The sequence below is a fragment of the Canis aureus genome, chromosome 11 (genome assembly GCF_053574225.1).
Source record: "Canis aureus isolate CA01 chromosome 11, VMU_Caureus_v.1.0, whole genome shotgun sequence".
NCBI classification, from domain to species: domain Eukaryota; kingdom Metazoa; phylum Chordata; class Mammalia; order Carnivora; family Canidae; genus Canis; species Canis aureus.
The window spans coordinates 26,387,561-26,410,048 of NC_135621.1; the positions used below are offsets into that span (position 1 = coordinate 26,387,561).

At 45.5% G+C, this 22,488-nt stretch overlaps 1 protein-coding gene across 5 annotated transcripts; it reads left to right on the plus strand.

Annotated features, from left to right (window-relative positions):
• The first annotated feature begins 46 nt into the window (after nt 1-46).
• Nucleotides 47-22,027, plus strand: DESI1 (desumoylating isopeptidase 1). Of its 5 annotated transcripts, XM_077914342.1 has the most exons (9): nt 47-271; nt 10,168-10,285; nt 11,307-11,410; nt 12,689-12,710; nt 14,082-14,151; nt 16,630-16,739; nt 17,422-17,544; nt 18,403-18,513; nt 19,478-22,027. In XM_077914342.1, exons 1-9 carry the CDS (start codon nt 184-186, stop codon nt 19,569-19,571), a joined length of 840 nt encoding a protein of 279 aa, XP_077770468.1. In that variant the 5' UTR covers nt 47-183; the 3' UTR covers nt 19,572-22,027. The 5 variants fall into 5 exon arrangements, with proteins under 5 accessions (XP_077770468.1, XP_077770470.1, XP_077770471.1 ...); XM_077914344.1 differs by lacking the exon at nt 18,403-18,513; XM_077914345.1 differs by lacking the exon at nt 10,168-10,285 and having other exon boundaries at nt 11,303-11,410.
• The last annotated feature ends 461 nt before the right edge of the window (nt 22,028-22,488 follow it).

The following is a 22,488-nucleotide window of genomic DNA, read 5'->3' on the forward strand; positions in this document are numbered from 1 at the left end:
GCCCGTGGCGGGTGCGGGGGCGCGCGCAGCGCAGGGCCGCCTCTCCCCCGCCCCTCAGGCCGGGCCTGGGCTCGGTCCCCCTCCCCGCTCCCTCCGCTCCCCACCCCCGTCGGGTACGGGAAGGTCCAAGCCGCTGCCGGGTGCCTGTGAGGGACTTCGTGGCCGCCGCCGCCACGGGTCCCGATGGAGCCGCCGAATCTCTATCCGGTGAAGCTCTACGTGTACGACCTGTCCAAGGGCCTGGCCCGGCGGCTCAGCCCCATCATGCTGGGTGAGGGGGCTGGGGGCGGGCGAGAGGGTGCCGGGACGCCCGGCAGAGGTAGGGAGGCCTGGACCACGGCTCCGGGAGAGACGCGGGGCCCGGAGGATGGAGGAGAGCCCGAGTGGAGAAGGGAGAGGTCGGGGGCTCGGGCGCCTGGAGCCCCACTCTACCGACTTGACGTTCTGAATCCAGGAGGAAGGGATGGAGGAGTCACGCCCTCCCGCTGGCCACTCCGCGCGGTAGGGTGAACCGGCGCTGCATCCCGGAGGCTCCCCTGCCGTCCGCGGGGAGCTCTTTACACTCCTTCCTCCGCGCAGCGTAGGGGAGGGGAGGTTGCCTGCCGCGCGGTGCCCCGCGTGGTGAAAGGGACACTGCGGAGGAGATTCCCCGGGTGGCCCTTGGAGAGCCTTCCCTCGGTGCGAAAAGGAAACTCTTTTGCAGTCCCCGGGGTGGACGGGAATAGGAAGCCAGAGCCGCACGGGGGCCCAGGCACTGCTCCCAGGTGGAGGTGAAGCCAGGTCCGCTGGAGCAGGAACCCCAGGATTCATCAACTTCTGCCCTGACCATGCGGTCTTCCCCACGGGCTCTAAGTTCATTGCTTTTGCCCGGATGGTTAGAAAGCAATTTGAGAGGAGGATCGGATACTGTTGTGTCAGTAAGGATTAGTAAAGGAAGTAGTAGATCGGTGGTGGTGCTCCGTGAAACTACTTAACTGCCGGGAGAGAAAACCAGCCCTCGTTCACTGCACATCAAACCTCGTTATAACCCAAGTACCAAAATGTCTCACCTAACATAGAAATTGCCGAGTTTGTGATTTATTTCAGGTGGTATTGGGCAGGAAAAGATTCCAGGAATTGAGAAAGTGAACAGCTTTGGCAACATCCGTTTGAATGGCTAGTTTTTCCTGGCTTTTATGGGCGCCGTAGAGAATGTTTTAGTTCATCTCGGTAAGACAAGAGGGCAGAAGTCAAGTAAGCAAGGCTACTTTGGAAGGCACCTTTTCAGTGTTTTTGAGTTTCTGATGTATCATAGTCGATTAAACTTAAATCTCTTAACCCTGGGCCAGTGAATGGTTGCTCATATTGGCTTCACATCAGAATCACCTGGGATGCTTGTTAAAAATATAGATAACTTTCAACGAGTTTTGTTCGATGGAAATAGAGAAAACAAAGTTGGAGCAGTTCTTTAAATATTAAGGTGTGTTTGAAGCAAAGGATGTATACATGATCGTGTAGGCAGATAATTATCTAGAAGAATAGTTAAGAAATTGAAACAGTGGTAACTTACAGAAAGGAAAACTTGATGCCAGAGGGCAGGAATAGAGGGGAGACTCACTATAAACTCGTTTGTACCTTTTGAATGCTGTACTACCCATATGTTATCTATTCAAAATAAGAACATTTTAATTATACAGATTCCAGAGCCTCATCACACAAGTAGTAAATAAGAGTCTCCTGGGGTTTTGATCCAAAAAATCTGTATTTTTAATAAGCTCTTCAGATCATTGTTATGTAGCCAATCTATTGTTGGCTAGAAGTTTGGGCCTAGATCATCCAGTTGTTAAAATGAGTAAGGTAAAGCTGAAAGTAAAACTTACAAAGTCACCGAGGAAGGTGACTAACACTACACAGATTACATCAGTCAAGTTCTAACTAAACTTCTTGGAACGGAGCCATTATTTGGTTAGTTTGATCATAGCCACAATTGCCCTTAGGGCTCACTGCTTCATGATTCAATCGACAGGTTGTTTTTTTGAGTGCCTACTATGTGCTAGTCCATGTGTTAAGCTTAACTGAGGACAATATATTGAGCGAAGATGTTCACTACCATCATGGAGCTGGTTCCTGGGGAAAATATTAAAAATAGGCAAAGAAAAGAATTATATAAATTATTTCAAATAATAATCGTGATAAGTGCTAGGCTGTGCAAGAAGCAATCAGGGTGCTGAAATAAAAAGTAATAAGAGAAACCTAACTTTAAATAAGGGTATCAGAAGCAGTGTGACTTAAGTTGGGAATTTAAGGATGAAGAAGGTGTCACAAGGAGGGTGGTAAGGAAGTTATAGTGTTCTAAGCATAAGGGGGATCAATCTACCAAGGCCCTGAGGTAGGATAGAGCTTGGCCTTATCCTGAAACTGAAAGAAGGCCCTTGTGGAATATCATGGGTGAAGGGAACAGTGCCATAACTGAAGGTGGAGTGGCTGGACCTGCCTCCTCCCTCTTTTTAAAAAAAGATGTAAAATCCTAAAAGCACCTCAGCCAAAAATGGGAACTTCACCAATTTGGCACATCTGACCACAACGGCATTTCTGGGAACATCACCTTGCCTGCAAATCTAATTCTCTCTTCTCTATCCCTTTTTTCCCATATTGCTTTTTATGCCTTTTGCAAAAGTAATGCAAGGATTGTCAAAGCTAATAGTCACTACTTTCTAGAGTTGAAAACTTGTGGAAAATGGACATCGCCTTACTGGTTCATCCTGTCCAGACATTACCAGTCTTCAAGTTGGGTATTTCCCAGTTCTGGGTAGCCCTATATTGATTTCCCATTCCTTAATATATTCAAACCTTTAAAAACTCCATTTGATTCTTGATTTTTGCTCTAACTTCCAGAAGCATATTAATAGCTAGCATTTATTGAGAATTTACCATGTGTCAGGCCCTTTTTTTCTGAGTACTTCATGTGTGTTATAATCCTCACCACAATTTTCTGAGGTAGGTCCTGTTATTCCATTTTTCATTTAAGGAACCTGAGACATAAGGTGTTAAGAAATTTGCCCAGCTCACACAGCTGGTAAGTGGCAGGGCTGGGTTAAAAACACAGGCAGCCTGACTCCCAGAACTCATGTTGTCAATCATTTTGTTATGCCACATCTGCTGTAGAAGGTGTCCCTTTATAATTTTTCAAGTTTGTAAAGGCATCTTTGGCCAAATGTTTCAAATCTGGATGAGAAGAAGATCTGGGTTCAATGTGTATGTGCCATAAATCATAGATTTATGATCATTCCTTAGAGCCTTGATTTTCCCAAACTAGGGTAATTCATCAGTTGTATCTTCTTATTCTTGTTATGACAGTTCCTCATTCTAAGACCCCTTGTGGGGCAGCCCAGCCCAGGTGGCTCAGCGGTTTAGCACCACCTTCAGCCCATGGCCTGATCCTGAAGACCTGGAATCGAGTCCCAGGTTGGGCTCCCTGCATGGAGCCTGCTTCTCCCTCTGCCTGTGTCTCTGCCCCCCCCCCATGAATAAATAAATAAAATCTTTTAACAAAAGAAAAAAATAGGCCCCCATGTAGCTCTATTACAGTCATGACGGGACTAGAAAAAGCCCAGTATAATTCTCTTCTCCCCCAAACAGTGTAGACTCACGGTTTTATGCTGTCCAGTGTCAGTCTCCTAGAATTGCTTTCCATAAAGGTATTTCTGGTCCAGTGTCCTTTAATCACCATACAAATGGTCCCAGATTTATCCTTAGCGTTCTAATAGACAGCTGATTACACCTCTTTTTCATAATATACCATTTGCCTAAGATAATTAGTTATTATAATTGTCCTTTAAGTTCCTCCTTTTAATAATTTTGGCCGTTCTCTAAGTTTCATGACCTTTTTCTGTACTAAAGTAATAGAAATGCAGAGGTGTTTTTTTCTTTTTTAAATTGTGGTAAGAGTTACTTTATACTTGTTGATTGTTTTCTAAAGTTTTGTGTTCATCGATGTATCCCAGGATTACATACCCCCCCCCCCCGCCCCTGCAGGATTACTTTTTTTTTTTTTTTAACAAGCCTACCAAAATTGTTCTCAGGTTTAAAGACATAGGATATAGAACATAGATATTTATTTTTTGGCAGAATGCAATCTAATGAATATTTGAGATTTTACTCTATACTCAGTTCATTGCTTAATTCTATAATACAAATAGTAATGAAATAAAAAACATGAATTCTGAGGGGCACCTGAGTGGCTCAGTTGGTTAAGCATTTGCCTTCTGCTCAAGTCATAATCCTGGCGTCTTGGGTTTGAGCCCCATGTTGGGTTCCGTGCTCAATGGGGAGTCTGCTTCTCCCTCCTTTTGACCCTCCCCCCAGCTCATGCCCTCTCTTACACACACACTCTGTCTCTCAAATGAATACATTAAAAATCTTTAAAAACAAACAAACCATGAACTCTGTCCTCCAGTTTATTTGACTAAAAATAACAACCGTACACATGCAACATTAGAGAACAGCATAAAAGAGATTATAACTAAGATGGCAGAATGAGCAAGTGGTAAAACAGTTATTTTAGATTTTGAAAGAAGAGGGAGGCCATGGTGGGCTGGATGTGTCAGAGAGACTTCAAGAACCTTGAGCTGCTTGGAAGGCAGGGACTCTGTCTCCTTTCTCTGTATGTCCCCAGTGGCCAGTCAGAGTACAGGTAGTCAATTATATATATATAGATATATATTTTATTTTTTTAAGATTTTGTTTTATTTACTCATGAGAGATACAGAGTGAGAGAGAAAGGCAGAGACACAGGCAGAGGGAGAAGAAGCAGGCTCAATAATATTTTTTTTTAAGTAAGTTCTAGGGTGTCTCAGCAGTTGAACATCTGCCTTTGGCTCAGGGTGTGATCCCAGAGTTCCAGGATCAAGTCCCACATTGGGCTCTCTCCATAGAGCCTGCTTCTCCTCCCTTTTCCTATGTCTCTACCTCTCTCTGCGTGCCTCTCATGAATAAATAAAAATCTTAAAAAAAAAAAAAAAGTTCTACACCCAATGTGGGGCTTGAACTCATGACTCTGAGATTGAGTTGCATGTTCTACTAACTGAGCCAGCCAGAAGCCCCACAATAAATATCAATTGTAGGAACAATTGAGACTTGAACTCAGACTTGAAGATTACATAGAATTTATTTGAATCTGAAGGAGTTTTTAAACTTTTAATGCCATCTATTTTGTTTTAGATATTTATTGTTCACTGTGTAAACTACTTTATATCTATCTAATGAATTAATTTAGTAATCCTGAAATTTCATTCTGGCAAAATGAAAACTGATGCATTTACGGGCCCTTTTGTGATCCTTCTGCTTTTCTCTCCACCCTCACCTGTCTCCACATGCTCAACAAAATCAGCAGGAGCCTTTCTCCACTGGATTCCATAAGAGAATTAAGCTCTAGGGAAAATGATTTGAGTAACTGTTTTCTCAATTCTGCCAATAGATACCTTAGGGCATGAGGGCTTAATGCTCTGCAAAATCCTGGTGGAAAAGGGCTGTACTCCTCAACAGGATGTAAAAACCCATTTAGCTCTTTTTCAACTTTTGGCTTTTCAAAGGCTGTGCCCTCTCCCCAGAATACTTTTGTTTGGCTTGGCTAACTTCTGCTCATCCTCGAGGTCTCAACTAACATGTCACTTCCTCCAGGAAACCTTCCCTGACCCTTACCCCACAAATCTTGGTCATGTGTCCCTAGTATGTGCTCATGACATCCTGTACTTCATTTAATAGCATTCATCATTCTGGTCTATAATTTCTTTTCTCTTCTTTTCATTTTTTTTCTTTTCTTAAGAGAGAAAACCTGCAAGCAGGGCAGGAGTGGCAGAGGGAGAAGGGGAGAAGGAATCTTAAGCAGGCTCCATGCTCAGCACAGAGCTGGACGTAAGAGCTCCAGGTCATGTTCCCGAGATCATGACCTAAGCTGAAATCAAGAGTTAGATGCTTAACCAACTGAGCCACCCAGACGCCCCTATAATTGCTTATTTTCTCGTCAATGTACATACCCCTAGAACTGGACTGGAAGCTCCACTGAGCAAGAACTCTAGATTTATCCAGTCTAACACAGTGATTGATGTTCAGTAAATACAGCCTGGCTGAATGGTGGAGAGTTGCAGACCTACCTCAGAGCATTGCTACAAGGCCTAATGACATCAGTGATCAAAAGGGAACCCTCTCAGTACTGAAGAAAAGAACTCACAAGTCAGTTATTTTTATACTGGGAAAGAATCCTGTAGTGGCTCAAAGGAATTCCAGCATTAGAATATCAAGTAGTAAAAAAAAAAAAAAAGAATATCAAGTAGTTTTAAATGTACCTTTTTTTTTGTCCATTTTTTGTACCTTTTTTTTTTTTTAAAGATTTATTTATTTATTCATTCAGAGAGAGTGAAGAGAGAGGCAGAGACACAGGCAGAGGGAGAAGCAGGCTCCATGCAGAAAGCCTGACTTGGGACTCGATCCTGGGTCTCCAGGATCACACCCCGGGCTGCAGGCGGCGCTAAACCGCTGCACCACTGGGGCTACCCTAAATGTACCTTTTTTTAAGATTAAAATACCCTCTCAGTTTTTCACAATGTACTACATTTGATTTTGTGATAACCTTTCTCTGCCTGAAGGAAGGGAAAACCCTCCTGCCAATTAGGCATTTTTTTTTAATTCTTTACAATATTGGCACAGAGGCCCACTTATGTTATACAAATGTTTCCTTTTACCTTTTTCCCACCTAGATTCAATATTTATCCAGTGGCCCAGAGAAGAGCAAGCTGATTTTTTTAAGTTAACATTAACCCCTTCATATAATCTGGAAGATGCTGAGCCAATCAGAAGATTAAAACACTGCCAATTAGGAGTGCCTGGCTGGCTCAGTCAGGGGAGCATGGCATTTTTTTCTCAGGATTCTGAGTTAGAGCCCCTACATTGGGTATAGAGATTATAAAAATATAAACTTTAAAAATGTTTTAATAAAAAGAAACATTGCCATTTGAAACCACTATCAAGGAGTACCTTCCTGGCTCAGTAGGTGGAGCATGGGACTCTTGATGTCGGGGTTGTGAGTTCAAACCCCATGTTCAGTGTAGAGATTACTTAAAAATAAAATCTTAGGGATCCCTGGGTGGCGCAGCGGTTTGGCGCCTGCCTTTGGCCCAGGGCGCGATCCTGGAGACCCAGGATTGAATCCCACGTCGGGCTCCCGGTGCATGGAGCCTGCTTCTCCCTCTGCCTATGTCTCTGCCTCTCTCTCTCTCTCTCTCTCTCTCTGTGTGTGACTATCATAAATAATAAATAAAAATAAATAAATAAATAAATAAATAAATAAATAAATAAATAAATAAAATAAAATCTTAAGGGATCCCTGGATGGCTTAGCGGTTTAATGCCTTTGGCCCAGGCGGTGGTCCTGGAGTCCCAGGATCGAGTTCCGCATCAGACTCCCTGCATGGAGCCTGCTTCTCTCTCTGCCTGTGTCTCTGCCTCTCTCTCTGTCTCTCATGAATAAATAAATAAAATCTTTAAAAAAATAAAATAAAATCTTAAAAATAAATACACTATCAATAACACTGTATATTAACTATACCAGAATTAAAATAAATGAAAACACTATCACTGGAGAAATTTGGGAGGTGAACTAGGGTTATGTTTGACTGCTACTTGTGCAGAGGACCCCGCTGGCCCATCACCAAGTAGACATCTGTTGAACACAGGCAGTATTCCAGATGCTTATCTGGAGCATGTCTTACAGCCAGCGTGGATGTCTGTGTGCTCTGTCGATGTTAATTGATGAGGAGGTGGATGGTGAATTTTTCTCCTTGGCTTTTTTTTTTTTTTTTTTTTTTTAGATTTTATTTTTTTATTCATGAGAGACACAGAGAGAGAGAGAGAGAGAGAGACGCAGAGACACAGGCAGAGGGAGAAAGCAGGCTCCACGCAGGGAACCTGACATGGGACTCGATCCTGGGTCTCCAGGATCACACCCTGAGCCGAAGACAGGCTCTAAACTGCTGAGCCACCCAGGGATCCCTGGCCTTTTTTTTTTTTTTTTTTTTTTTTTTTTTTTATTCGTAAGAGACAGAAAGAGAGGCAGAGACACAGGCAGAGGGAGAAGCAGGCTCCATGCAGGGAGCCTGATGCGGGACTCGATCCCGGATCTCCAGGATCACATCCTGGGCTGAAGGCGGTGCCAAACTGCTGAGCCACCGGGGCTGCCCTCCTGGTTTTTTTTTTTTTATATACTAACTTAACTCTTATAGTCAGTGGAATGGTGACCAGTGCAGACCTCACTCCACATTCTTTGTTACTCATGATGAAAACAGAACTGATATCCATGTCTTCCATTTGTTTTCATGCACATACTTCAGAGGCCTTGAAATCAATGCATTAGATGTGCTAACAAGCTTGGAGACAAGCAGGCATCTGACCCACCCACTCTCTGGCCTGCTGAGGAAATCCTAGTGGGAAAATAATCTGCTTCTGTAGTGTGCTAAGCCTAATTCATGTTCCCACATGGCCTTGTGACCTAATTCAATCTCAAATCACCACCTCCTACTCAACCTACTGCTACCTCAGTATGGCAAAAAAAATTTTTTTAATCAGTTTAGTTCTACTTTCCAATCCCTGTCGGCCCTATGGAGGCCCTTGTTCTTTTCCTCCCCAAAACAGGATGTTTCTACTTGAGCTGCTCCAACAAATACATCGTCATATTGTGTTTTTCTTTCTTGCTTCTATGCCGGACCAACCACGCATCTTTATTTACCTGTTTGTAAAATGATGTTAATAAATACAAACATTTGCCCTACTCTACTACACGAGGATGTTGTGAGAATAGGATAACTGTGAAGGAGAGTTCAGATTAAGAAAGGATGTAAGTCTGCTGGATCCACATTTGAAGATGCTTGTCCTAAATGGGTTACCATTCCCCTTCAGCATCCAGTGTGTTTCTTCTTATCTACTTCTGTGGAATTTCCACTCATTTTGGATGAGGGCAGAGCCTGCCCCATAGTCTTTTGGGGGCTACCCCAGAAACCCCAGTCCAGAACCCCTCTGTCCATTTGTGACCTTGTCAGTCAAAGTAGCAAGTCTTTTAGTGAAAAGCACACCCGTCTCCTAACTGGAGGACAGAACTCAGCTACATTTTATTTTCCTTGTTATTTCATTTAGCCTAGCAACACAAACACAGAGTTGAAACATTTATATGTAAAACAGACACAGTATTTCATATTAATTCCCTAGGTACTGAAATCTCTTCTTAGATCTTACCACCAATCCTGAGGTAAAATTTATCTTTTGGAGGTCTTTATACCCTTTTCCCCAAGGCCATTATACCTAATATAGTTTCCATTTATCGAACTTCTGGGTACCACACACTGTGATGCTTTATTTTATCTTACTTTTGGAAGAGGGGAAGAGGAGTAGAGGGAGAGAGAATCTTTTTTTTTTAATATTTTATTTATTTATTCATGAGAGACACAGAGAGAGAGAGGCAGAGACAGGCAGAGGGAGAAGAAGCAGGCTCCATGCAGGGAGCCCGATGTGGGACTCGATCCCTGGACCCCAGGATCATGTCCTGGGCCAGAGGAAGGCTCTAAACCGCTGAGCCACCCAGAGATCCCCAGGGAGAGAGAATCTTAAGCAGACTCCCCCCTGAGCACAGAGCCCAATGCAGGGCTCGATCTCAAGACCCTGAGATCATGACCTGAGCTGAAGTTAAGAGTTGGACACTTGGGCAGCCTGGGTGGTCAGGGTTTAGTGCCACCTTCAGCCCACGGCGTGATCCTGGAGACCCAGTATCAAGTCCCACATCAGGCTCCCTGTATGGAGCCTGCTTCTCCCTCTGCCTGTGTCTCTGCCTCTCTATGTCTCTCATGAATAAATAAATAAAATCTTAAAAAAAAAAAAGTTGGACACTTAACTGGCTGAGCCCCCCAGGTGCCGCTTTATTTTTTTTAAGATTTTATTTATTTATTCATGAGAGACACAGAGAGAGGCAGAGACACAGGCAGCGAGAAGCAGGTTTCATGCAGGGAGCCCGACATGGGACTCGATCCCAGGACTCCAGGATCACGCTCGGGACTGAAGGTGGCGCTAAACTGCTGAGCCACCGGGGCTGCCCTATTTTTATTTTTATTTTTATTTTTTTAAAATTTTTATTTATTATTTATGATAGTCACACAGAGAGAGAGAGGCAGAGACACAGGCAGAGGGAGAAGCAGGCTCCATGCACCGGGAGCCCGACGTGGGACTCGATCCCGGGTCTCCAAGATCGCGCCCTGGGCCAAAGGCAGGTGCCAAACCACTGCGCCACCCAGGGATCCCCCTATTTTTATTTTTTAAGTAAGCTTTATACCCAGTGGGGGCTCAAACTCACAACCCTGAGATCAAGAGTCTCAAGCTCCACTGACTGAGCCAGCCAGGTTGCCCCCACACTGTGATGCTTTATATACATTATTGTTTGTGGTCACAAGTCTCTATTGAAAAAACTGAAGTTCAGAGAGGTTGAGTAAACTTGCCCAGGATCTGCTGCTAGCAAGAGGAGAAATGAGGGTCTGAATTTGTCATATTTTTAGCTGCCTCTGATGACACTGTAAGCAGCCATCAGTGGGTCGTCATGGAGGGGCCATGGTCTCTTTGGTCTCTTCCAAAAAAAGAATTAGGTTAAATGTTATCTCATTTAAAAAGTTTTCTTAAAGGAGCAAGATACTCATTCCATTTATTTCCTAGGTAAATTACAGAATAACTAGAGTGGTTTATGCAAAGGAAGCATATCCTCTCTCTTTCACACAGTACTTAGAATTTCATCCTTTAGAAAGTCACCGGGCAGATACTGAAAGCAACGTTTAGCAATTAGTAATTGTTAACATGAAGTTATAAGCAAAGGCAAGTGAGTAATGTCTGATAACGTTCTCACATCTTTCACTGCCCTTCCTCGTCATCCTTAGCACTGGCATATAGTATCTCCCATTGACTACTGCACAGACCTCACTCAGTCTGCTGTCTCTATTGTCCGCCCTCCCGTTCCTCTTCACCTACAGTTCCCTCTCTTCTCTCTCTCTCTCTCTCTTTTCTAAGATTTTATTTATTGTGAGAGAGTGAGAGCATGAGAATAGGGTGAGGGGCAGAGGGAGAAGCAGACTCCTTGCTGAACAGGGAGCCCAACAGGGAGCAGGGCTCGATTCTGGGACTCTGGGATCATGACCTGAACCCAAAGGCAGACACTTAACTAACTGAGCCATCCAGGCTCCCCTACAGTTCTCTTTTATTTTATTTTTTTTTAAAGATTTATTTTTATTTATTTATGATAGAGAGAGAGAGGCAGAGACACAGGCAGAGGGAGAAACAGGCTCCATGCCGGGAGCCCGACGCGGGACTCGATCCCGGGACTCCAGGATCGCGCCCTGGGCCAAAGGCAGGTGCGAAACCACTGAGCCACCCAGGGATCCCTACAGTTCTCTTTTAAAAGACATAGGTGTCTTTTAAAAACGTGGCTCTGAAAAAAATAAAAAAAATAAAAAATAAAAAAAAAAAAACGTGGCTCTGATCAAGGCACTCTACCATCTAGCAACCAAGAAGGCCCCCAGAGTTTAGGGCAGCCTTCTGTCCAAGCTGACCCTATTTTTGCCAGGGCACCTGCTGGCCGCTTTTCCTCCGAGAGTATCACCATCACTGTACTCTTTTCTCTAACCTTTCTTTATCCCACCTGTGTGTTCGCACATACTATTCCTTCTAGCAGAAACGTCCATTCCTGCCTGTACTTGTTCCCTGGTTGAATTGCAGCTTGTAAAGGTAGTTCCTTATCTTTATCATAGTAAGCATCTTATTTTTACCACTGTGTAATTTTCTACCACTCTATGATTAGAGCCTATCAACATTGTATTTTACTTAGCTATGTGTGTCTTTCACTTGATCTTAGCCAAAAGGCCAAGAAGCGATGTATGTCTCTCTTTCCATTTGACTTTGGGCTTCTTAAAGGCAAGACAGTGATCTCTTCATATTTTCCTATTTTCATTTCCATACCTAATACCATTTCCACCCATATGGAGGTATAGAATACATTTGCATTGACTATTCAGGTGGATTGACAGTTGTTAGGTTTTGCTTTGTCATTTCCTGAAGGATCTCACCTATGCTCAATGAAGAAGTGGATGATAGCTTTTTTATACCATTGTTCTACTGTTATCTGTATATATGAGACAAATTAAAAAGGCAAAGTTAAATTGACCCTGAAGGGGAAAGAAAAGCAGACATAAAATTGGGGTACATCCATACCAGTGTTTTTTTATCTTGCATTCTGATGGATGCTGATCACTTTTCAACTTTCTTAACACAGCACAACATACCTGTATCAGGATCTAAGGACCTTATTGGAGGAGAATTGCATTCCTAGAAAGTGCCCCAAGAGGTTTATGAGTTACTTTTTTTTTTTTTTTTTTTTAAGATTATTTCAGGGAAAGTCCAAACAGGGGGGAAGGGCAAAGGGAGAGAGAATGTTAAGCAGACCCCAAGCTGAGCGAAGACCTCAATCCCATGACCCTGAGATCATGACCTGAGCTGAAACCAAGAGTCAGATGCTTAACCAACTGTGCCCCCATCCCAGGTTACTCTGGGTTTAAGCCATGTTCTGAATTTACTCATGCGGGGAGGCCATTTAGTCTGGTTCCAAGTGGCTAAATCTCTTCTTTTCTCCACAGGGAAACAACTGGAAGGCATCTGGTAAGTTGGGTGGGACTCCTTATGTTGATTGGCTGGTTTATGAAACAAAGCTGTACCTGTGCACTTCAGGTTCCAGACTGTGGCTTCCAGCTTAAAACCCAGCTCTCTGTATCATAAAACTTACAAGTTCTTTTTTTTTTTTTTTTTTTTTAAAGATTTTATTTTATTTATTCATAGAGACAGAGAGAGAGAGAATGAGAGAGAGAGGCAGAGACACAGGCAGAGGGAGAAGCAGGCACCATACAGAGAACCTGACGTGGGACTCGATCCCGGGTCTCCAGGACCACACCCCAGGCTGCAGGCAGCGCTAAACCACTGCGCCACCGGGGCTGCCCAAAACTTACAAGTTCTAAAGCAGTGGTTCTCAACCAGGAGTTTTGTGCCCTGACCTCCCACCCCAGGGACATTTGGCAGTGTCTAGAGATATTTTTGATGGGTGGGTGGTGGCCAGAGATGCTGCTATAAGCATCCTAACCATGCGCAGGACAGCCCTTCATAACAAAGAATGGCACTAGTGCTGAGGTTGATAAAACCTGCCCTAAAGAAAGGCAGAATGATGTCATGCCCACCCCTAACCAAGCTTTCTAACTACAGAAGTCTCAAGGGTCCCACATGACTGTCTTAAAACACATAAATAAATAAATAAATAAATAAATAAATAAATAAATAAATAAATAAATAACACATCTACTTTGGTCTCTCTGTCCTGGATCCATCCCTGTCAGACAAGATGGTGGCTGAGCTCTCAGTTCCATTAATGAGGAAACCATAGGTCAGTATTCCTTCTGGACTCCTAGAGCCTGCTGACATCTGGGATGACCAGAATGATCCTTTGCTTTGTTTGACTCAAACCAAGTAATATGAGCACTTTTGCTTATCATCTGTTCTTGCCCTCAGCATAGTCCAGTTGACTGCTCCTGTTAGTTTTAAAAGCCTGGGAACACACCTTGGTCTACAGAGCTTTATTCTACTATAGATTTATCAGTATCAGAGTGATTCTAGGGCCTCCCCTCTCTGCTGACATGACCTAAAGCTCAAGGAGGACAGTTCTGCCCCCAGGGACATTCAATAGTGTCTGGTTGTCACAACTGAAGAGGTGGGTATGGGGATGTAGGGGGGCACGATCCTGCTAAACTGCCTAGAATACACAGGACAGCCCCCCAGCCAAGAATTCTCCAGCCCCAAATGTTAATGGTGCCAAAGTTGAGAAACTGAATCTATGATATTTATGCCTTTGGTTAGTTATATAAGTTATTGACCTTGTAAGCCCTATCTTTGGGTAGAAATTACTCTCTTTGCAAGGTGGTATTTGCTTTTTCTCAGACCAGTTTTAAGAGTTCTGACTTCTCCTATCTCTTCTCTGCATTGCAGGCACACCTCCATAGTGGTGCACAAGGATGAGTTCTACTTCGGCAGTGGTGGTATCTCCAGCTGTCCCCCAGTGAGTGACTTCCCCCCACACCCTTCCCCAAGGTTCCTGGGGTTCCCATAGACCAGGAACTTTGCTACCACTCTGTATGTCTGGCTTCTATCCCAGTGGATGTCAACCTATGGCATAGTTCCTCATAACTACTTTAAACTCAACTCAAGAACACCCTTCCCAAGCCTCTTCTGTGTTCCCTCAGCATTTGTGGGTCCCTCTGGGTCACACTGTCTGTGATACAGTAGATCAGCTGTTCCTGAGTCTCTGTAGGGAGCCATGTGGAAGCTCCTTTTGAGCTGAGACTATGTCTTGCTCTCTGCCCTATCACCAGCTCCGAGCCTAGCTCATAGAATGAACTCAGCCAATGTTCAGCCAAAGGAGGAGCGTTCTGAGAGGTAAAGTGAGTTGCCTCAAGTTATAGGGCCAGTAAGTGGCACCAATGCTAAAAGTCAAGACTCTGTCTCTAAAGTTCATGCACCTTTCCAAAAAATTGGTCTCTGAGCTATCAGAGTTTTCACAGGAGGTGTTCAACCAGAGACCAAGCCATGCACTCATTTTGATACTCATAAATGGAAAGTCATTCTTGGTTTCTTCCTCTCACTGGTTCCCTACCTTTTCTGGTAAATCCTTCATGAAGCCCAGTCAATTCTGCCTTGTAAATGAACCTTAAATCAGTCTTTTTCTATCTCTTCCCATATTTCCATCCATGCCACCCTCACATCTCAAGTGGACTGCAGCAATACATCATTCCTCCTTAGTCAGAACTCTGCACAGGGAGGCGAAGTGATCTTTTTCTTTTTCTTTTTTTTTTTTTTTTTTTTTTAAGATTTTATTTATTTATTCATGAGAGATACAGAGAGAGAGAGGCAGAGACACAGGCAGAGGGAGAAGCAGGCTCCATGCAGGGAGCCTGACGTGGGACTCGATCCCAGGTCTCCAGGATCACGTCCTGGGCTAAAGGCTGTGCTAAACCGCTAAGCCACCCGGGCTGCCCCCGAAGTGATCTTTTTCAAAATGAAAAACTGACCATGGCATTCCCCTGCTTCAGTCAGAACTCTTCCTCACTGCTCTTGGAATAAAACCCAGCAAGCTCAGCCTGGCCCCCGGGCCCCATCTGATCTGGTCTCAGTCTCCCTCTCTGACCTTTTTTCAGGTTTTGCCTTTCCCCACTCCCACCCCCTTCTCCTTACTAGAACATTCCGTGGACATTGAAACCTACCCTCTCACTTCAGTCCACCTCCCTGATCCTTGACCTGGTTCTGCCTCTCCATCCTTCAGATTGAGCTCAGTGTCAATTTCTCAGGCAAGTCTTCCCAGACCCCTCAGACCAGAAAGGTCCCCTGTCATACGTACTGATGTCATTCTGAACTTTTCCAGCAAGACCCTCATTGCAACTCATAATTATGCATTGGTTTATGAGATTTTTTTGTCTGCCATCCCCGCTAGACTATAAGCTTCACAAGGGCAAGGATCTCATCTATTTTGTCCATATCATACCCCAGTGTCTAGCATAAGGCCTAGCACATAGTCTCAATGCATGTTTGTTGTGGGTGAATAATAGGGGGTCGACTAGTGACCTTCCAGTCTCTTGTAATTCTGAGCCCACTATTCTTGGACTATCTTAATTATCCTGCTCACCATGCTTTCCCCAGTGCCTAGAACAATGTTAGGCACACAGTAGGTGCTCAATAATTATTGCATGAATGATTGATCTTTTCAGGGAGCTCTGCTCAAGGAGTGCTCTCCCTTATCCCCCAGCTCATTCCCAGCTCTGTCCTCCCCAGTGATCTGTTGCTTCACCCTTGGCTGGTTCCCCCTTGGCCTCAGTCTCTCCTTTGATCTGCTATGGCAGTCTGTTAACTCGAGGGTTTCTATAGGCCTTTCATGGGCCATTAAGTCCTTGCCTGGGGAACCCTATCACCATTGTTAGATTAGACTCACAGATCAAAATAGAACTGAATTATGGAAGTATTTGCCAGCCTGCCAGATTTCTCGGAGTCCTTCACATTTTCCCAGTCTTAGAAGGAACATCAAGTGTGTCACAAGGAAAAACTGGCTACATCCACTTAAATACAGGCATAGAAAGCTGGCCTGTCGAGCACTAACCATTTCTGGTTATCCTGTTGTGCCCTTGGGATCAGCCACATTGTGGACAAAGGGAGACTTCAGGTTCTGGATTTCTATGTTTTTTGTCAACTGGATGAGTAAACAGCTTCAGGGGTCTGACCAGCCAGAGACTCAGCTTCCCAGGGCCCTACCAGAAACAAGTAGCCCAGCTTTTTTAGCCATGTCGCCAGCATGTGGCAATGGAGAGTTAACAGGAAGCTCTAAGCCATTGCAGCCTTGATACAAATAGGAACTAGCCCTCTCATCTCCCCTGGGTGCTCTGAAAGATAAACGTTGGAGCAGAGCGTTTGTGGTCTTCCATGGGAAGCCACATGAAAAAATTCAGTGGAGATGGTGACTTAATGATTTTCTTTGGGTTGGCTCTTTTAGGGAGGGACATTGCTTGGGCCCCCAGACTCTGTGGTTGATGTGGGGAGCACAGAAGTCACAGAAGAACTCTTTCAGGAGTACCTGTCCTCCCTGGGGGAGTCTCTGTTCCGGTGAGTGGAGACATGGGTGGTGGTTAGTTGTGTCTGTCCCCCCACTAGATGATTGGCCCCAGAGGGCAGCCACCAGGTCACATCCCCTAGAGCACTCAGCACACACAAAGTCTGGCCCAGTATTTGTTAAATAGATATGGAGAAAAGGCAGCCCTGCCACGGAAAGAGTTCAGCATCGTTCCAAGGCAGATAGTCCGTCCCAGCATAGCTTCTGCCGAAACTCTGAGGGAAGGAAGGGCTCTTTATTCCTCCTGCTTAAAATCAGCAGCTGCTGCTCTAAACCCATACTGGGCACATGTCTTGTCCTGAAAAATCAAAAACGGGGTTTGCTGAGGAGTCGGGGTGATATGTGAACTTGAGCGGGTTTTCTCTTCTTTTTGAGAAGCTTTAGACAGTCATAGTAGTGTTCAACTCTAACCCTCAAGCTCTGCTTCTGTGAATGTAAAGATTTTCCTGAGACCGCAAAGGAGCCATATATTTTGATTCCATCCTTCCCTTACAAAATCGGTGTCTTACGGTCCAGAGTGGCAAATCCAGCAGTCCTTTTGGAGTGTAAGAGAGAAGGAAAATGCTAGCCCTCGTACTCAGCTGTGCTCACCACGCCATTACTGGGTTTGACTTATCCCACATATGGTTCACTACCCCTCTGACATGTTCCCCATACCTTTTCCACAATGTATAGGAGAGAGGCCTACAACATCTTTGAAAACAACTGTAACACCTTCACCAACGAAGTGGCACAGTTCCTGACTGGGCGCAAGATCCCTTCTTACATCACTGACCTTCCCTCTGAAATTCTATCCACGTAAGTGGCGTCAACCTCTGACCCTGCCCCTCGGATCCCTGATCATGGTCAGCACCACTTGGCTGACCCACCTCTGCCCTTCCCTGCTCTCTTCAGAGTCCTCCCACTACAAGTGGGCCCTATCAGGATGGCACCAGCCAACATAGAGGGCCCACCCTTCCCTCCAGTCATTGGTGCTTGCCTGTGTGGCCTTCACCATCCTTGAACTTAGGCCAGCTCTACCCCAGCCTGAGTGCAACCACAGAACTTAGAAACCCACTTGTCACTGGCTCCAGCATTGGTACAGATCCTGGCATCTGCCTTTCACCTTGTTCATGAAGCAAGCCACTGCTTCCCAGAAACAGTTGCATAAAATGCCACTTTTTTTTTTTTTTTTTTAAGATTTTCTTTCTTTATTAGAGAGAGAGAACAGGGGCAAAGGGAGACGGAGAAGCAGGCTCCCTGCTGAGGAGGGAGCCCAATATGGGACTCCATCCCAGGCTTCAGGATCATAACCTGAGCCAAAGGCAGACACTTAACTGACTGAGCCACCCAGGTTCCCTAAAATGCAAATAGACAAGCAGAGGATAGATCAGAGATTTAGTAGGGTGGTTTATGCTGTAAATGTCATTTGTTGGTCTTTCTTCCCCTGCACCATGGGCCCTTTCATGTCCTTAAAGACAACTTCCTACTGTCCTTCATATCTTGTAGTGCACAGTCGGCCCTCAGTTGATGTTTTCTTCAGGAACATGCTCTAGCCCCTCCCACCCTGATGTAGTCTGAGCTTTGTGGGGCATCATCCAGGCAGTGTTGCCTAAAAGGACACACGCACCCAAACCCGTCACACCCTTCCCTTCCTTTGCTGTTGATTATGTTCAGGCAGCCCCTACCCACTCCAGGACCGTATCTGTCTGCTAACTCTGACTCGGTTTCTCCTGAACTGGGGCCCTGTCCAACGAAGATCCTGGCAGGTTTAGCAGGCTTGGCAAGGTGAGCTGTTTATCACACGTGGGTAGGAACCCCACTTGCGAAAAACTTGCAGAGGAAATGGGACTGCCATGTCCAGCTGGTGGGGAGAGCCCTAGCTCCTGGCCCTGGCCTTGTCTGCCTGTTTCCTGGTGGGCGTGTTGAACACCACAGCCTCACTAAACGATCTAGGTTATGGTGCCCTAAACAAATAGAAGTAGTTGAAGAATGTTCTGGTTGTTATTGTTTGATGGGTGGAGTTCCAGGACTTGTCTGAATAAGGGCTAATGTATCCTGATTTCATCTGTTTATGCTTGAGAATCCTTCATTGCCTTTGAACCTAGACAGGATTTCCAAAAATGGCAATATCCACTGAAAAAAAAAAAAAAAAAAGAAAGCCAGTAACTGAGATGTGTTGTGGGCACCCTGATTTAAGGTTCTAGGAATTCTGGAAAGTCTCTAAGACTCCAGTATTTACAGTGTTCTTTCCAGCTAAGCTACTCTGAGCACAAACAGGGGAGAGGGGGCTTTAGAAAGTGGCATTAACGGCTTCTGGCAACCTGCAATTGTTGATTTCCCGAATATCCCCTGCACTCCCTAGAAGATACCATTTTCATATCCTCATTCCTTTGCCTCAGCTTCCTTCCTCAAAACTTATTTTTATCTTATACTGTGAAAATTAAAGATTCAGGTACTGAAAGGCCGGAAAGCTCTAGTTCCCTGTGCATTGCTAGCCTGTTTAAGCCATGGCTAACCAGAATCTGGCGAAGGTAGTAAAATGGCAGCATCTACCGAGGAGGGGGCCCCGGGGGTAAAAGGACAGAGCAGGTTGTCGTGAGAGCCCCTCGATGACCGTCGTGTGCGGGGTAGGTGAGAAAACTGAATGAGGCCATGGTGTCCTTCCTGGTGTGGCACCACCACCCCTGTGGGCACAGTTGTGACTGTCTGCACCCAGCCCACCCCAGCCCTGGGTCTCTTTTCTCCACAGGCCCTTCGGACAGGCTCTGCGGCCCTTCCTGGACCCCATCCAGATCCAGCCTCATGGAGGGAGCCCCATAGGCCGACCCAATGGCCAGAGTTAACAGGACTGCATGGGACCGCCCTGCCTCATCAGGGGCTTTTCCTTTTTAAACAAAACAAACCCTACCAGATTTCTATTTTATAATTTTACATCAGAGCTAACAACCAGGGGACGGCTTTTTAAATTTCCCAGGGAAGGAGATCATCAGGCTGCATGTAGGACAATGCTGCTAAGATACAGAACAAAATGCCATCCCTTCTAATAGTATTATACTAATTTATTAAGGCTGTCTTGTCTGTGAGTTCACTTTTGACGCTGCTTCCTGAGCGTCCTCCACACTGGAGAAAGGGAGGGGGTTTGTTTAAGCAGAATGCAAGAGGCACAGTTTGGGGGAGCCCCAACCTAGCACCTCTTTGCAGAGAATGCCCATGCTCTACCCAGGTTGTTACCACCTGTGGGACCCAGGTGAGTTTTACAACCTCTGTGAAGTGGCAGTTGCAACATCCCGGAAGCAGTTACTGTCTGGTTTTTAAATGAACCAAAGGATTTGGTGGTGCACCTGGGACCAGTTTCAGGATGACTAACCAACCTAAGTGAACTCTGTAGCTGCAACCTCTCTCACCTTCCCTCCCTACCCCAAGCAAGGCCACGGGACCAGGGCTGGAGCAACCGGAAGCCTCAGGATCAAGGGAGAATGACAGCAAGTGTCAGGCCAGAGAATACAGGATAAAGCCATTCTTCCTTCCACCTACTGATTGCCAATCCTCTGACATCAATTTTGGAGCACCTGCCTTGCTGCCTACAGGCTGCTCTTCCTCAGCATAGCTCACCTGATAGTTACTGAAGGTTTGGGCTGGAACGGCAGAGACCCAAGCTTCATGTCTACAAGTAATAATGTAGGTTATTTGCAGTCACTGTACCTCCCACCCCACCCCCCAACCAATATGCAATATTTGGCTAGGGACCAAGGGGAAAGGACTCCCTGCTCTAGAAAAATATCCCTGACATAGAAAGAATAATAATGCAGAATCAAGGTGGCAAGAAAATTTCAAGTTATTTTCGATAGATTTTTTTTTTTTTTTTTTTACATTATCCTCAATGTGTTTTGAAGTCACATGTTATTTCCATTGTCATTCTGACTTCAAGGATTCACTGTTGAGAGCCTGACTGGCCATTTTCCTCATGAGTTGCTGCCAGGAGCTTATAGGGAGGGACAGTCTGGAGATTTCTTATCTGGAGAGGCTTTCAGATTCCTTTTCTTCACATGCCTCCCTTAAGTTAGTTTTTAGGGGAGTGAATGTTGGGGAAGGGACTTAGAACTGCCAGGTGTCTGAATCCCAGCCCTGGCATCTGTGCGCCCCTCCTTGCCACAGCTCCTGCCACTTCTCAGACTTGAATTATGTTCTCTTTTCTGGGGTCTGGCCCATAGCAGGTGCCTTTGCTCTTCAAAAAGCTGCTGCTCATCTCTGGCCTCATCTCCTCCTGTCTCTGCCATTAGTCATAGCAGTTGGCACCATTGGGGTCTTGGCTAGAGGAAAAGATGGTTTTCTGCCTTAGTGTTTGCCTGTGACCTGACCAGGGGCACCTCCACGGTAACCAGCTGTGATGTCAAGCAACATTTTGGAGACCAGAAACCAGCAGGGACTCTTTAATGTAGACCCATGTGCAGAATTGGGCTCAAGGAGGATGGGTTTCAGGCTAGGTTTCTCTTGGAGGGCAGCTCATTGGTTTCTCTTGTTGGGCAGCCTTCTCCCTGCCTCCCACCCAATTTCTGTCCTTCTCCAGCTTGCCTTGCCCGGGCCTCTTTTCCAGGCTCCTGCTCCAGGCCTCTCTCCTCAGAACTCAGCTCTCTCCAGAGGGCACTGGGCATCACAGGCTGCTTCTCCCTTCTTCCCCATACCCAGGCTCAACTGGCTGCATTCCTAATAGCAGTCACTCCAGACCCAGTAGAAGTTAGCCAAACTGGCTACCCTAAGAAACTAAGTCACTCGGTACATTGAAAGCCCCCCCACTCCATGCCCAGCAGCCATTTGTGCCAATGCCTGTGCCCTAAGGATTGTGGGGAGAGATGGAGGGGCCAGCCAGCTGTCTACTCAGAGTGCCTCCAGGAAGGCAAGCTCACTCTCCCCACCCAAGCCCCCAGCACTCATTTTGGAAGCCTGGGATGAGGCTATGACCCCCAACCCCGTCCTCATACTTCTCGGTCAATCCCAGAACCCCAGAAGCATGCTCATTGTGACCAGCTAGCTCCACACAGGTGTGTGAGGCAAGCAGAGTGAGAAATGAGCCGTGTGTAATCATATCCTACACTGGACACCTTCAGGGAGGTCCATTGGTTTAAAGGGACAGAGAAGGTGGAGGGATGAGACCATCACCCCCCTCCCCAAAATAAAGCTATACCTTTGAGATTTCCTTTTTACCCTTGAAGTCAAACTAATAACTGTGTCTAGTACGGATGTGTTTGCTGGTTTTCTTTGGTGTTTTTTCTAATGCAATAAACTCATTCTGCCTGCTGCATTTGCGTCGTGCTTGAAGGTCTGGGTATGCGTCCAACATAGCCAGGCTTCTGTCTCCCTCTGAGCTTAACTTTGCTGAATCTGGATATGCTGCCTTTGCTTGTTTGTAAGCCTTATGGTTAAGAAGTGACAATAACAGGGCAGCCCCGGTGGCGCAGTGGTTTAGCGCCGCCTGCAGCCTGGGGCGTGATCCTGGAGACCTGGGATCGAGTCCCACGTCGGGCTTCCGCATGAAGCCTGCTTCTCCTTCCTCCTGTGTCTCTCCCTCCCTCTCTCTCTCTCTCTCTGTGTGTGTGTGTGTGTGTGTATCATAAATAAATAAATAAAAATCTTAAAAAAAAAAAAAAAGAAGTGACAATAACAGGGATGAACGTATGACTTTCACCATTGGGTTACAAAAATAGGGAAAAGGCCCAGAGAGAATATTACTTGCCCAATGTCACCTTGTGGCTGGTGGTAAAG

What these genes read in the sequence shown, in the direction of transcription:
- DESI1 (XM_077914342.1), top strand. Translation starts at nt 184, where the DNA reads ATGGAGCCGCCGAATCTCTATCCGGTGAAGCTCTACGTGTACGACCTG. An exon ending in GTATCTCCAGCTGTCCCCCA is followed by an intron (nt 14,152 to 16,629) that starts GTGAGTGACTTC and finishes TGGCTCTTTTAG; the next exon opens with GGAGGGACATTGCTTGGGCC. An exon ending in CCCTCTGAAATTCTATCCAC is followed by an intron (nt 17,545 to 18,402) that starts GTAAGTGGCGTC and finishes GATTATGTTCAG; the next exon opens with GCAGCCCCTACCCACTCCAG.